We start from the raw sequence: 16,707 nt of genomic DNA, 5'->3' as shown, positions 1-16,707 counted from the left end.
CTAGGTGAAGGGGATTAAACGTACACTTACCATGATGAACACTGAGTAATGTATGGAATTGTTGAATCACTCTATTGTACACCTGAAACTAATAAAACACTGCATGTTAACTACACTGGTATTAAAATAAAATAAAATAAAATATTAAATCTCCTTCTATGTACTATTTTAGCTACACCTCATGTATATTTTTATTTTTATATGCTGTAATAAAATCTATATGAATGTGGTCTCTCAAAATATCTTCTTGTACTCTACTCCCCTTTTCTTATGACGCTGTGAGATGATAAAATGTCTACATGATGAGAGGAAGCAAGGGGAACGGAGTAGGCATGGTGACCTACTGTTAGTTGACAATATGCCTGAAGGAGGCCCATCTGCCTCCAGACTATGGTTGACCACAGGCAACTGAAACCACAGAAAAGGAAACTGTGGTTAAGAGGAGGCTATTGTATTTTAAAGTTCAAGGCTTAAATTCCAAATACTTGAGAGTTTCCAGAGACAATTTTTTTTTTGCAGTTGACCTTCAGAATCCATTTTGCTTTGATCAGAAAATAAAGTCTGTATCATTCCAGTCCTCTTGAATGTATCGAGAATTTTTTGTGGCCAATCAGACTGCGCATGCGTGTGAATGCTTCCTCCGCACAGTAGGGCTTGGCTGGAGCCACAGCTTCAGGTTTGGGTACAGGCAGCAGGTGCCTGGGGAGCACTGTGCACTTGCTGCTGCACAGAAGTAGGTGGCTGAGTCTCCCGGCTGGCAAGCCATGATGTGCAGTGAAAATTGTTTGGCACTTTCACTGACGAAAACTGTGAATCTCCCATCTTCCTTTGTGCGCTTAACCGAGAACACGGCTAGTAGTAATGCAGGGCCTTGACCAGGGTATTGCCGGTACCATACGAAGTAGTCAAACGCTGTGTTCTCATAAGTGCAGTTCAGAGTAGAAAAAGCTCCTTCCTGGACTATCAGAGATGGAGGGCCCTGCTTCACCTGCTCCTGGCCACTCTTCTCTTGGCCGCTCACCCCTGCTTAAAAAAATAACAAAGTCATTAGGTCCCGGAATTTATATTTTCCTCTTAAAGTTTCGATGTGCATGAGGTTGCCTGTGTCCCAATTTCCTCATCCCCCCAGATTAAAGACATATCCTGGCCTTTCTCCTCTGCAACTCACAGCCTAGTTGAAGCCATAGAATTAAAATTGATGTTCTCAGGATCTTGTCCATTCCTCCCGACACCAAAGATCCGAGACAACTCATTTGGTCCTCTGTTCTTCCTAGCTTGCTAGAACTCTAACTTGAAGGTCACACCTGCTTTTAATTCCTTCAACAGGCCCCACCCCTTCACAAGTGCTTTCACTGAAATCTACTTTTGTCAAAGGAAGTACTTCCTCATTTTGCCCTAACTTAGAATCACTGCAAATATCTTCTCTGGGAATCAAAAATTTCCCCAACACATGGATGAGTTTAGAATTTCTCTCCTCCCGAAAACCCCTCTTCATTTTCCTCATACCTCCTAGTTAAAAATCATATACTAGGTCACTAGGTTTATATGTCAATAAAGATTACATTTAAGAAAAGGAAGGGATGGACCCCTATGAAGCCACAAGATTAGCATGTGTGGGGCATTTCTTTTTTTTATTACAAATACTAATTAAAGTCTATTAAAAACACACAAAAAGTGTAATATCACATAACAAGCTAGGGTGATGGAGCAGAACATAGAGAATATATGGTCTCTTTCCCCTTAGGGAACTTAAATTTTATTACACTCTTTTAAATGTGTCCATATTATATATGATCTTAAAAGAATTATAGAAAATAATTGAACCAATTTTGATTTCTTTTATATTTCTTCTAAAATATAAATCAGGTAAATTAAATATTTCTAAGAATATACCTGGGGAAAAGAAATTGGAAAGTACTGGAATAATCTGTTCTGCAGGACCTTTGATCTCCAAATGGGCATAAAAGAATAGAAAGATTCTGCAGATTTCAGAAGATATGGAGTCTTGACCATCCAGTAACGTAGCATTTTTAGTAGTGCTCATTCTGAGTTTGAGCAAACATTTAACTTTTTCTTCACATTTTGTCTTAATGGGTAAAATATGAAAATATGAAGAATCAGTTTGGCTTTAGACGTTAACACGGCAGGGCATAGAGACAGAAATTCAGGATAAGTTCCAAAAGCAGCCCTAAAAATAAGAGTGATAGGTACTACAAATAATAGAAATTAGAAGAAATAAGGAGGACATAATTTTTCTGAAGCACAGAGAAAATTTTGTTGTATCTGTATTTGATATCATCTCAAATCTAATAAAAAGAAAACACATCAGAGTTCAATTGGAGCCAATGATTAGAGTCCCCATTCCTCATTCCCCAATCTCATTCTACTCCAGTACTCTAAAGAGATTTCTTATCATTTGTTGCATTTCTGATGTGTTTCTTCCGTTTTCATTTATTCATTCATTAATGCGTATCTTCAATATATAAGTGAGTGCTTACTAAATGAGCAACACTTGGGTCTCATTCTGAAAGAAACATAGTCCCAATCTTCAGTCAACCTAGTCAATACTCAAGTTCAGCTAAATAAAGTCTACAAAAGAGAACTGTGTATCTAATCGATGTGATGGAAAAAGTAATGAACTCTGCTTCTAGACCCAGATGGAGAAGGGTTCTTATGGAGGATATGCTTGAACTAGGACTTAGATCATCAGTAGATTTCCCAGCAAAAATAATGGGATAAGAGAATTCTATGCACACATTAACTCAGTGATTGGAGGTTGGCTGTGTATGGGTGAAAACAACATAAATTCATGTTAAAGAAGCTAATGTACCCCTGACCTTGAAGAACAAGGTATATTATTTTAAAAAGTGTTGTTGGGGGGGGGGCAGGTGACTCAGTCAGTGAAGCATCTGATTCTTGATTTTGGCTCAGGTCATGATCTCACAGTTAATGAGATCAAGCCCTACATCGGGATCTGCTCTGACAGCACAGAGCCTGCTTGGGATTCTCTCTCTCCTCTCTCTCTCCCCCTCCCTCTGCACTCTCTTTCTCAAAATAAATAAATAAACTTTAGAAAAAGAGTTGCTTTTCAAAGTCATGTTTTTCAAACTATTAGACTAAACACCGATACTATTTAGGTAGATGGATGGATAGGTAGATAGTTAAATGCATAGATACATGCAGATGATTAATAGATACAAATTGAAGCAAAGTAGGAGATAATAGTTGATTAAATTTTTAAGGATTAATTCTGGCTAGTTGATGAATTTGTGTGGGTGAGACAAATGTTAATCTTTGAAGCAGCACTGCCTCTTGGTGGTCATATAGAAAAGTCACACTGAACGATTTTCCACAGTTTCTTAACAGTTTGTGTTCAGAAATCCCTGGGTCAATTAGAGCACAGAAGTAAGTGACTGAATCTTCTTGAGCCAGTGATGTCTTCGGATGAATGAAATTTTGCCCCTGTTGAGTTCTATGAAACTTGTGCTCTTTTTTACTGAGATGTATCTCAGGTGGATTTAGAGGTCTTGGTTGCAAAGAGGGACCTACCAAGAGACAACAGGGCTCCTGAAACATTCTTGGTGGAATATCACATGCCCTATGGTCTTTTCAGATGCAGAAATTGGCCCGCTGGCTGAGTCACTGCTTGGGCTGTCTTTCCTCCCATAACCTCAACATCAGATCAGGGAGAGTCCTTTATATTGAAGAGAACGTGTCTTTAAATAAATTCTAATATAGACAATTGTTCTACATCTTTGCCAAAGTATTATATAGTCATCTTTTTTTTTTTTTTCAGCTGACATAATGGTTATGTAGTGATCTCATTGTGGTATTACCCTGTCTTTCTCTGATGACTAAGGATGTAGAAAGTTTGGCAGACTTTTTCAATACAGAGTTGAATAAATATTTTTGGCTTTGCAGGCCATTTGGTCTCTGTTGCAACTACTCAACTCTGCCATTGTAGCATGAAAAAAGCCACTGATAATACATAAATAAATGAGCGTTGCTCTGTTCCAATAAAACTTTATTTGCAAAAATATGTAGCTGGCTGGATTTGGTTTGTGGGCATATTTTGTTGATCCCCAATGTGGAGCATCTTTTTAATGTGCTTATTGGTCATTCCTACCTCTTTTATAAAAAGCCTGCTCAAATATTTTGCCCATTTTTAAACTGGGTAATTTATCTTTTATTGAGTTTTTTTTTTCAATGGCATGTTCGTGATTCAGTGAAGAATCTTATTGCTATGTGGACACAATTACCCATAACTATGCAGTCCACAACTTCTTTGAAAAATCTGACTTTGGAACCAGTGACTTAGCAGATGTCCAAAGCAGTAAAACATCAGGATTCGGACTAGAATGAGCTGCAAAGAGAAATTCGTTTTCCCATAACCATAAATGTTGATGATTTTGTAAGTTCTGATATTATGTCAAATGATGAGGGAGGATAAGGCAAGTTGAGGTCAAAGCACAGCTGGCATGCATTCCACCTCCCACCCCCGCCCAAGGGTATTCCTGGCACTCCAGGCTGCCCAAGAACAAAGGAAAGAAAACAAAACAAATCGTTCACTGAGACCACTGGACCTGAGTTCCCATCAGTTTACAAACGTTTTAGTAAATTATAAGAAAAAGGCAATCTTATCAATAGTCTAATCCAGAAACCTGTAGACCCAGTTTCCTGGAGCCCCAACATTACCCTCCCCTCCATAGTGATGGAACACATAGGGAACAAAGGCAAGAAGGAAATGGAAGGTAAAGTTAAATTTCTTTACAACTTGTGGTCCACTGAAAAATACTTGAGGCAAAAGAAGAGTAGAACATTACTCCAGGAACCCCCTACTATCCTAAAGTTAATACCTTCCTAGAGGTAAAACAACCTGAGATTAACAATAGTAGGGCTTCAGGTATCTTAGGAGTCCTCTTTAGCATATGAAAGTCCTTCTGGAGACCTCACTTTTGCCTTTACCTCCCCAACCTCCATAGTATGTATATAGCCAGTCACTCTTCACAACCCCAATGCTGCTCTTTTTGCCCACAGGTCCTGTCCCTGTGCTTTGATAAAATCACCTTTTGGCACCAAACATGTCTTCAAGAATTCTTTCTTGGCTGTCAGCCTTGAACCTCACCCCCATCACCCCCAAACAACCAAGAACACAGGACTCCTTCTTCCCCTGTACTTCCCTCAGAGAGGCTGACTGCTAACACCTCTCCTCTCCCCCGGCTTTTTGTTATAGAAGCTGCGTTGCCTGCAAGAGAAGCCGCAAAGTCCACGGCAACGGTTCACCCCACTCACGGGGCAGCAAAGCTCTACCCCAGGCATGACAGACTGAGAATACTGGGCCCCTGTTGCACTCACCCCAGCTCCCTCATTGAGTGGTGCTTCCATGCTGGGAAAGGTAAGTCGGGACCAGAGGCCACTGCTCCCACCCAGCACACTGTTCCTAAAGCAGGAACATCACTCTGAGAAACACAGGTCATGGTCCTTTCTCACAGCTCCAGAGTGGTGACAGAGAGGTTATGTGCAGGGAGAGAAGCAGCTATAAGAACGGAGCTCTCCCCTCGAGAAGACTTTATCTGGAACATAGCATTGGGAAGCTCAAGTTTAAGGGTACTGTTGAAAACAGTGGAGATTTTGGTCATAAGAAGTTATAGAAGTCCAGTAGCTCAAGAACAGCAATAAGGTAAATCATAAACTAGGAATTTGACAGAGAAAACAGGAAAAAGCTAGGAAGCATCCTCCAGGGGTCAGAATAAGCATCAACGATAAATCTCAAAGACTACCTCTGCAAAGGGGCTTGGAGCAATGTATGCCCACTGGGGCATTGTTGAAAACAAAAGAACAATCAGCCAGCACTTAATTGAGGCTATTTGGCTAGGTGTGATACAAACAGGGGCAGAGAGCTTACCACAGATCTGGGAAAAAGTCTGTCAAGGTTATCTTGCTAAAAACCACTGTTATACCAGGGTGTCCGGGCACGTACCCAAGACTGTGTTTTCTTAGGACCAATGTCAGAGGCCACACACCATGGACAAAATTGGTTTAATTGAAAGAGTCGAGTCACCAAACAAATAAACAAGCAAACAACAAGAAGAAGAAGAAGCCCTAAAAGGGATGGGGAATGAATACCCAGGGTTGCTATAATATGTGGTTACCTCCAACCATATCTAGGTCCTAATGCCTGGTATTTGAATATATGAATGAATATGACAAGAGGGACTTTGGATATATGATTAATGTAAGGATCTTGATATGAATCATCCTGGGGTATCTGAATAGGCCCTAAATATAATTACAAGTGTCTTTGTGAGTATGATTAGGAGATTTGACTCCAGAAGAGGAAAGAGATGTAGTGGTGATGAGGGAGCACAAGGCAAGCTGAGGGCAAAATACAGGCTAACAGCACCCACCCCACCCCCTGCTGCCACCTGGTCCGAGGAATACGTGTGATATTTCTCGGACACTCCTTGCTGCCCAAGAACAGGGGAAAGGAAAGAAAGCAAATGGTTGACTGATAGAGATCACAGTCATACACGACAGGAGTCTCCTTCAGCTTATGGATAACTTAGTAAACTGCAAGAAAAAGGCAATCTTATCCATGGCCTAATCTCCAGAAACCTATAGACTCCGTTTCCTGGAGCCCTAATATCACCCTCATCAAAATGTAAGGAGGTTTAAGTGTTTATGTGGGAAACAAAGGCAAATGAAAATTAAATTCCCTTACTGCCTATAGCCCACTGACAAGTCCTGAGACTGACAGAGTGACCTTCCTTTAGGAGCTCAGCTGCCTGGATGATGGCACTTTGCTGGAGGCAAAAGGGAATATGGGCTTAACATTATCCTGACCCCCCCTCCCCCCCCCTCCCCCCCGCCCAGGATCCTGTGAGTCTCTTTAAACACATAAAAATTCCTTTGCAAATCTCCTTTATCTTTAACCCTCAAGTGTATGTTGGCAATTATACTCCAAGCTTATGCCCCCGATATACATTTGAAGTCTCATAACTGAGGTTTAACTAAACAGTAATAAATGGCGTTTTCCTAACAACAGCTAGCCCCTCAAGGTCCTGGAAACGTTGCTTCCAAAATTCCTTAGAGACTTACACTGTCCCAAACCCCCTCCGAACATGAAGGTATATAATCAGTCACTCCTCACAACCCCAGTGCAGCTCTTTCTGCCCATGGGTCCTGTCTCCGTGCTTTAATAAAATCACCTTTTTGCACCAAAGACGTATTCAAGAATTCTTTCTTGGCCATCGGCTCCCAACCCCACAATCACCTCAAAACCCCATCAGTGGTAGAAGCGAGAGGCTGGAATCATTCAAGAAAGGGTCATGGGCCAGGGAATCCAGCTGGTCTCCAGAAGCTAGAACAGGAAATGGATTCTTTCTCTTGAGCCTCTAGAAGGGCTCAACCCTGCTGAGACCTTGACTAGACAGAGAAAATGATTTCAGACTTCTTGCATCCAAAACTATAAGAGCATAAATTTGTTTTGTGTTCAATGACCAAGTTCATATATGAACATTCAGAAAGAAATTTTTTTTGTTTGCTTTGCCAGACCAGTAGTGGTGTGGTTTGAAGTAGGGGTCCGGAGCCAATGGGCAAGAAAGATCTCTTGAGACATTTTCAGTGCCAATAAATAAATAAATAAATAAAAGGTATTTTCATTATAGCATGGGGACAGGACCTGTGGGCAGAAAGAGCTGCCCGGGGTTGTGAGGCGTGACTGATTATATAAAGATTTTCTATCCTATGGAGGGAAGGGTGATATTAGGGCTCCAGGAAATTGAGTCTATAGGTTTCTGAAGGTTGCTTTTTTTTCCTTATAAATCATTAACGCAGTTGCAAACATGGAAACATGTCTTGCATGGCTGTGATCTCTATCAGTTAACCATTTGCTTTTCCCCTTCCTTTGTTCTTGGGAAGCCAGGAGTGCCTGAGGAATATCACACACATCCCACCTGGGGATGGGGAGGGGTTGCAGGATGTTAGCTTGTGCTTTGCCCCCAGCTTGCCTTTTGCTCCCTCATCCGGATGGGATGCAGCCATTTGCAATTGTCTATTAAGACACATTGGATTGAGGCAGGTTTGTACTCTTGAGACACCCAGCTAAGCTGGATCCTTCTCTACTAACATCTTTATTGGAGTGATTTTTTTTCTTTGTATTCCTTTCACTTTTTTCCCTCTTGGAATCCCGCATATTGGGCTTAACTATTCATTTTAAGTCTGTCTTCTCATTAGCTACTCATGTTCCAAGTCAGAGGTTTAAGTCCAGAAAAAGAGATCCCAGGTTGAGAAGGGAAGATAAAGACCAAAAAGTCTCAAATCCGTAGGACCTAAAAGTGCCTGTGGTTTGAACTCCAGCGATATAGTCAGGAATATTAAGCCGTGCCAATGCCGTGTGGTGGGCTTCCGGATCTGACTGCGGCTGGAGGAGGAGCCAAGTCCTGCTGAGGGTTTGTGCACAGGCTGCAGGTGCCTGGGGAGCACTGTGACTCCGCCCCGGCGCAGAAATAAATGGCTGAGTCTGTGGTGCGGAGGGAGGAAATGTAGAGCAAGCTGCGGCGATCCTCAACCACGGTCGTAGAGCGTAATCTTCCATTCTGCTTTGTCCCGGAAGGAATGTAAAACAGGTGTATGAGGTGGCCCCCAGGATTTTGGCGAAACCACTGCACCCTGGTCACAGAGGTGGAAAAATTGCACTGCAGCGTGCAGCTGAGTCCCTCCTGGAGACTCAGGTCTGGGGGACTCTGCTTCACCATCAATCCTGTCACACCTGATGAGACACGGAAACACGGTCACAGGCTATGGTCACTGCAACCCCTGCAAAACCTAGAAAATGGTCTCATAGATTATGAGAAGGACAGAAAGCCTGCCAGTCTTGTGAGCTCCCCCCCTCCTCCCTCAACAACACTGCAGCTGCTAAATCCTTTCAGATTCCCACCTGGGACTGTCTCAACTCACAGCAAACCTGGGTGCACAAAAGTCCCAGCACAGTGACCAGTAGCCTCTTCAGGACGCTTTGCCCTGCTGACCAGGACATTTTCACCATAAGATAGACTAAACTAAACCCTGGGGCGTGAGCGTCACCAACCGGATCTGGAAGTGTTCCTGCTTCTGCAACCAATCAGCCTCACCCAACAAACACTGTTGGGGCCCAGATGCTCTGTGACAGGAAGCCCCACCCTCTGGCCTCAACCTCACTGAGAATGGGCTGCTTGGGGGCGCAACAGAGGGCATTATTCTGATACTTCAGGGACACTTGCTGATAATCCTGGAAGTCGTAGTGTGGGAGAGGGAAAGGGAGAGGCCCCCGGGGAGGGAACCAGGCTTCTTCTAAGCTAATGGAGGAGAATCATAGAAAGAATTTTCATATTCTAAAATCTGAAAAACAGGCGAGTATTCTGACAAAAAGATATTTACTCACCCATGAATTAATTATATGAGAGCCATTCCAGTCATGCCAAGTAAGAACATAAATGTTATATATTATATACTTAACGAATTCCTATTATTGGAATGTATGAAATATTTATGGCCTAGAATAACCAAGACTTGTGGTAAATATTGTTACGGGAAATGAACCTAATAAGACTGTAAATTATGAGGAAAAGATAGGACCAATTTGGACATTATTTCTACATATTAACTTTGCTGCATAATACTTTGTTTTTCTAATTCTTGGCTGTAAAGTTTCCTGTGGTTCACACTTGCGGTTTAGTGAATCCTTTCTCTAATTTCTCTATCTTCCTCTTTTCCTTCTACCTTCCCCTCTCATTGCACCTTCTACTTCCTTTCTTCTTTTTTCCCTTAGCTTCTCTGTCTTCCCTCCTTTTGGTTTTCTAGTGACAGGAAAGAAACAGAAAAAATATTAAGGAAAAGGTGGTATACAACGATTTAGAAATGATTTTGGATCTGTGAACAAAAGTTCCTATTTGTCCTGATACAGAAAATTCTTAGGCAGTAAAAATGAAACAAACCAGAAAACTCTGGAATTCTTCACCTTCCATCTCTCTTTATGTGACTCTGTTTGATCTAGAAGTCTTTTCTGATAAAGGCAGATCAAGGTAATGATACAGATAAAGATTATAACAATGTAAATACAGATATATGCATCACAGCTAGAAACGTCTAGTACTTGAATCAGGGAATAAGGCAAAGCTACTAATTGAAAGGAATATTCAGTAAGAAGCATGTTTCATACATGCTGATAATGATTTAGTTTTTCCTCACACCCAATTATTCTCCCCTCTTTACTGTTTATTACTAGCCCCCATTTTCACACTCAGACAATTTCTCCAGCCTTTCAACAGCTACTCACAACTAGGTCACTCAGAATAGTCTTGATTTAAGAAAAGCCTATAGTACCTCCTGATGGACCAGAACCTTAAGAAAGAAACACCTTTTACTCAGCAGTAAGAGCACGCATAGCTCAGCCCAGCTATCCTTGTCTGGCGCTGTACCTGTGGAGTGACTTGAAGCCATAGAAGTGTCCACAGGACAGAGAATACCATGAATTGGACCATGAGTCCCCCGCCCCCCAGTGCCTTTTAATGAAAATAAATATTTTCATGTAATATAATTTTTGGTAATTGTATGAAAACAATCTAATTCTTAGTTATGAACTTATTTTTTTATTAATTTTTCTAATGTTTATTTTTGAGAGACAGAGACAGAGACAGAGTGCAAGTGGGGGAGGGGCAGAAAGAGAGGGAGACACAGAATCCGAAGCAGGCTCCAGGCTCCAGGCTCTGAGCTGTTAGCACAGAGCCTGACGTGGGCTTGAACTCACAGACCATGAGATCATGACCAGATCTGAAGTCGGATGCTTAACCAACTGAGCCACCCAGGCGGCCCTTAGCCAAGAACTTATTAAAAAATGAGACCTTCACTGTGATTCAATACAGGTTAGCTCATATATTTAAGAGTGTTTTAGACCTGGGAAAATAAAAAAATGAATTAGACACTAGATCTTCATTCAGGGAGCTTATGGTAATAGTGGGGGAGACAAACATCTTTCCAAATGTAATCAAGTCCTAGAGAATGCAGCAATTAAAACATGCCATTAATATTACCTGAATACCAAGACAGCAACAATTACTTTAAGCCTCTATTATAGGAGGCAGTTTAGTGGAAAATGTGATACCGTATGCCTTCTATGCAGGTGACAAGAGTGGACAGTAACAAAAGCAAAGATGGGTGATCTTTGAAATGCAACCCATTATTTTAATTTTTTTAAGTTTATTTATTTATTTAGAGAGAACGAGTGGGGGAGGGGCAGAGAGAAAGAATCCCAAGCAGGCTCCACACTGCCAGTGCAGAGCCCGATGCAGGGTTCGAACTCACGAAACTGTGAGATCATGACCTGAGCTGAAACCAAAAGTTGGTTTTTAAGCAGGTTTAGCCTCCCAGGCACCCCAAGTGACCCATTATTTTAAATACAAAGAACAGAGAAGATGAGCAATTATGTGGACGGGACCACTGATCTCACACACACACACACACACAAATAAATGTATTAAAAATTTGGGTGTCTCTGTCACTCAGATCTGGGCACAGTCTATAACCTTAAGTAACTACTAATAGCTTTTAGGCTCAAGGAAAAGCCTTATTCACATACCTTAAGGGTTGCCTCTTAAACTGCATTTGAATATCAGAAAAATTTGTGGGCTGTGCTACTCCAGACTTTGATTTGGGATTTGGGAAGATTTAAGGGAAAGGAAAGAAAAATCAATTCACTAACCCAGTCTTTCCTTTCAGATGCTATGGGTGCAATAGATTCTTGCATCATGAAATTTTATTTCCTGAAATGCTAAGGATCCATTTTCTTGCTTATCTACGTACTCACCTATGGTTCTAAAGGAGATCGGCATGGTATTCATAACAGTCTTTCATGATGGTTGGAACACTTTGCAGGACTTAACAATACGACTTTAAAACCATATGTATTTATTCTAGACTAAACCTGCTTAAAAACCGGTGTTATTTACTTTACAACTAGATGGACTTTGAAACTAAAATTGAATGACTTTATTTTTATAAAAAAACATCCATAATTAAGCTTAACATTTTTATATTATTTATTTATTTATTTTTGAGAGAGAGAGCACACATGGGGAGAGGCGCAGAAAGAGAGAGGGGGAGACACAGAATCTGAAGCAGTTTCCAGGCTCTGAGCTGTCAGCACAGAGCCTGATGTGGGGCTCGAACCCAGGAACCGTGAGTTCGTGACCAGAGCCAAAGTCAGAGGACTCAGATGCATAACCAACTGAGCCACCCAAGTGCCCCTAAGTTTAAAATTTTTAAATAAAATTTCAGTTTTAAGCACATGTTACTAAAACTGTTGATTATTCTTTTTTTATATATTGCCTTTTAGCTTTAGTAGGTTAAAAGGAAAGTAACTTTTTGAAAGCATATGAATAAAGCTTTAGTTTGTGCCCTTGTCTCAGACTCTATAAATAACAAGAGTCCTCTGCAGATGGATTTGCAGTTTCAAGGAATGGAAAACGAAGGCCTCCACATTTTTACTGAAGTCAGGTGATCTGCAGACACTGAATATCTGATGAATTGTTCAAGAATATTGCAAATTTTTATCAATGGCACTGTGAGAAAAAGCGTAGGAAAAGAAAATGATTAAGGATTCACTTATTATTATTGTCCATTCAACAGGTATGAGAGAAATTGAATTAGAGGAGAGAAAAAGGGAGGCAGTAACCTGGGTGTGCTGATCAAGAAAGGCTGGTCACTCATAGAACAAAGAAGTCCAAGATTTCACATGAACTTCATCATGACCTGTGTTTGACTGAGAATGTTATCAAGGACCAGTGGATAAAAAAGGCCCTTTCCCCTTCATTTTGAATTGTCTTTCAAAGGTCACCTGACAATATCCTTAAAATGCCAGCTCTAATTAAGTCCATTCTCAAATATTTTAGTCAAAGTGCTGATGTTCTTTAAGGAAAGAAGCCTCTGAGGATACTAGTAAAATAATCTGGAGATAATGCAGTTTGACATAAGCAGTTATCCTGGGTTTTCGGTAGAGTAATTCTCTGATTTGCCTTATGCCAACTCAACATGGCCAACCCCGGACCATCTAAACCCATCACTATTTCAGATGACACGAGAGCAAGTAACTTCTTCCAGCTTGTTGAAAATCAAATCCTACAGCTTCATTTCCTCTAGAAGCCTGACTCTAGAGGATAAAAATGCTGCACTTCAAAAAACAGGAGTCTCGCCTTTGCAAAATGGTAAAAATAAATAAATAAAGGAAAAATATCTAGGGGCGCCTGGGTGGCTCAGTCGGTGAAGCATCCAACTTTGGCTCAGGTTGTGATCACAGTTCATGAGTTAGAGCCCTGAATCACTTCTCCACCGATAGCACGGAGCCTGCTTCGGATCCTCGGTCTCCCTCTCTCTCTGCCCCTCCTCTGCTTGTTCTCTCTCTCTCTCTCTCTCTCAAAAATAAATAAACATTTTTTTAAAAAGGGAAAATATCTGGGAATGCAAGCTGGTGCAGCCACTATGGAAAACAGGATGGAGGTTCCTCAAAAAACTAAAAATAGAACTACCCTATGACCCAGCAACTGCACTACTAGGCATTTATCCATGGGATACAGGTGTGCTGTTTCGAAGGGACACATGCACCCTCATGTTTATAGCACACTATGGACAATAGCCAAAGTATGCAAAGAGCCCAAATGTCCATCGATGGAGGAATGGGTAAAGAAGATGTGGTGTATATACACAATGCAGTATTACGCGGCAATCAAGTGAATGAAATCTTGCCATTTGCAACTACATGGATGGAACTGGAGGGTATTATGCTAAGCGAAGTTAGTCAGTCAGAGAAAGACAAATGTCATATGACTTCACTCATATGAGGACTTTAAGAGACAAAACAGATGAACATAAGGGAAGGGAAACAAAAATAATATAAAAACAGGCAGGGGGACATGTTCTTTTACAGAACATGTCAACTTCCTGAAAACAACTCAGGCTGAGACCCTGAGTCCTTTAAGTTACAGTGTCTCAGAAGGTTTGTGTTCAGCTCCCCCTGTAGTCCCAGGCGCTGTGTCACTCACAGCACAGAAGTACTTGGCCGAGTCGCTCCAATGGGCTGAGTGTTTCTTCAGGTGGAAGGCCTTTTCACTCTTCTTAAATTCAGCCTCGAAACCTTTGATGCCTTGAACTAGGGCATCTGATGGCCCTGAAAAGTACTTGAGGAGAAGCTGGAGTCCTTGGTTGGGGTGCTGCACATACCAGAAGAGATAAGTAGTTCCACTAGAGGAATAGTTACAACTCAGCTCCAGACGGGCTCCTTCAGAGACAGTGATGTGGCCGTCAGTTTGGGTCAGTGACTGGGCTCCAGTTCCTCCTGAAACATTAGTGCTGAGTCAATGAACTCCACTAAAGCAAAAGGTCTATATTCAGAATCAAACCAGAACAATGTTTTACTTGTGGACAAGGGAATTAAATGGAATGTTACTCACTCAGGAACAGAAGCACCCCAAGCGTCAAGATGAACACCAAGGTCATGGCCAAGCAGTGAAGAACCAGAGAGTTTTCTTTCTGGGAAGTTCCTCACACACAAATGAAATCTGATGACCGAGGGGACTTGAATCCAGATTGCTCTGAGGTTGAGGAGGAATGATAGATTTAGATTCCTTTTTCTTTGGGACTGTTAGGAAAAGATGCTAACAGTCCAGGCTAAGAGATGCTAAGAGATGTCCGGGCAAAACTGTCTGCCCCTGTTGTCTGAGATTCTTTATATGTCACTGTCTAAAAAATGCCGACAGAACACCTCTTTAAAGTGTAAGGACAGAAGGTTTTTGGGAGCTTATTCTGATCTTTTACAGAAAAGCCATTTTGAATTTAGGCAACAGTGCCCTCTAGGGGCGAAACAGAGCTAAGGAGACATTCACATTTTTTTGTGAACCTTTCCGACTTGTTCCTGACCGTCTGTCTATAGGTGAATTTCAAAGCATTATGGTTGTGTCCAGAGGATTTATGTTTTGCAGGCCCTGAAACTTATAAAATGGGGGGGGGTTTTATAAAAGAACAGAAAATTTTGAATAAAAAATCGGGCACAAAATAATTTTTTAGAATGAGAAAGAAAATCACAACAAATTACAAATTATATTAAACAAAGGCCACAAATATCATAAAATCTAGAAAACTGCGTATTTCCCTCATACATTTATTTAATACTTTTTCTTTTTCTTTTGACTCCATACTTTTTAGTTGTTTCTTCATTTGACAATAAATTTGCAATATTTCCTATATAGTAAAAATAAAGATAATTCAGTCTTTACTCTCAGCATGTTGATCACACACACACACAAATTTTAATTCACAGTGCATTGTGATAATGCTACATAAATTTTTAGGACTATAGTCAAATTTTGTAAAACATCTATTAAGTCACTGTGTACTGTAAGATTTCATTACATTTCAAGTTTTCTTATGCTGTAACAAACCCTAAATACTATGAACTGATGATACTTATTAACCAGTTTATTAAGTCTGTGTTACTTTTCTATTGCTATGTACCAAACTACCATGAGCTCTGTGACTTAGAACAACACCCATTTTTTATCTCACATATTCTGTGGGTCAGAAGTCTGGGTACAGTTAAGCAAGATCTCACAAGTCTACAATCAAGAAGTCAACCAAGATTGCTGTCTTGTCTGAGGTGTGGGGGCCCTCTTTCAGCTCAAGTAGTTGTTGGCAGAATTCATTTTCTTGTAGTTGTAGAACTCATAGCAGCTTGCTTCTTCAAGCCTAGCAGGAGAAGCTCTCTGATCTCAGGAAAACCTAAGCCCTCTTGTGTCAAGCACACCTGATTGTAACAAGCCCACCAAAGGATATTCTGTCTTTTGATGAACTCAAAATCAAACTGATTAAGGGCTTTAATTACATCTGCAAAGTCTCTTTACCTTTGCCATTAACATAACTTGGTCGTACAAGTGACATCCGTCATATTGTAGGTCCTGCCCACATTCAAGGGGAGGAGATTATATAGGGTATGTACACCAGAGATCAGAAATCTTAGGTACCATCTTAGAATTTGCCTACCACAGTTGTTAATGTCTTCATTTTACTGGTGTATTATGAGTTATACATTATCCCCATAAATGTAAAAAATTTGGGACCAATCAGCAAGAAGTTAAGAAAAACCTTAATAGATACAACTGGGTAAAGCCATTTCACACCAAAGGAAAGCATAAGCAAAAGCATCCGCCACAAAGGTAAGGAATCAAGTTTATATAGAATGGAGTGCACAGATATGGTAACAGTAGTCAGTAAAACCATAAAAATGGATTGGAACCAGCCAGGAAGGTGCAATATAGTTTTAAACTCCAGAAAGTTGCCAACAGTAGACCATCAGGTCTTTAAGGAAGCAAAGACTTGTTAATGGACCATTAGCAGAGTCTTATGTCTAGCCTGAGTAGTCAGGCTGCTGAAATGACAATTGAGGCCATAGGGGCAGATGGAATTTCCAAAGGAGAGGGCACATATTGAGAAGAAAAGAGGGCCTACAGCAGGAGGAATGCTCACGATGTGGAATAATCAAAGAATAGTATAAAAGGACACTGCAAAAGATCTCCCAGATCTTGAATTTATTTTTTACTTTTATTTATTATTTGTTTATTTAATGTTTATTACTTTTGAGAGAGAGAGAGAGACAGAGTGCAAGCGGGGGAGGGGCAGAGAGAG

General features: G+C 40.8%; 1 gene segment (V, D, J or C); it reads right to left on the bottom strand.

Annotated features, from left to right (window-relative positions):
* Positions 1-321: 321 nt before the first annotated feature.
* Positions 322-1,383, bottom strand: LOC106971375 (T cell receptor alpha variable 23/delta variable 6-like). The segment is given in 2 exon segments: positions 322-1,023; positions 1,169-1,383. Coding segments are annotated over 2 exon segments (498 nt in total).
* Positions 1,384-16,707: the final 15,324 nt, after the last annotated feature.

This window comes from Acinonyx jubatus, chromosome B3 (assembly GCF_027475565.1).
Source record: "Acinonyx jubatus isolate Ajub_Pintada_27869175 chromosome B3, VMU_Ajub_asm_v1.0, whole genome shotgun sequence".
NCBI classification, from domain to species: Eukaryota; Metazoa; Chordata; class Mammalia; order Carnivora; family Felidae; genus Acinonyx; species Acinonyx jubatus.
The sequence above is the reverse complement of the archived record's forward strand: the minus strand, read 5'-3'. Positions and strand labels throughout refer to the sequence as shown.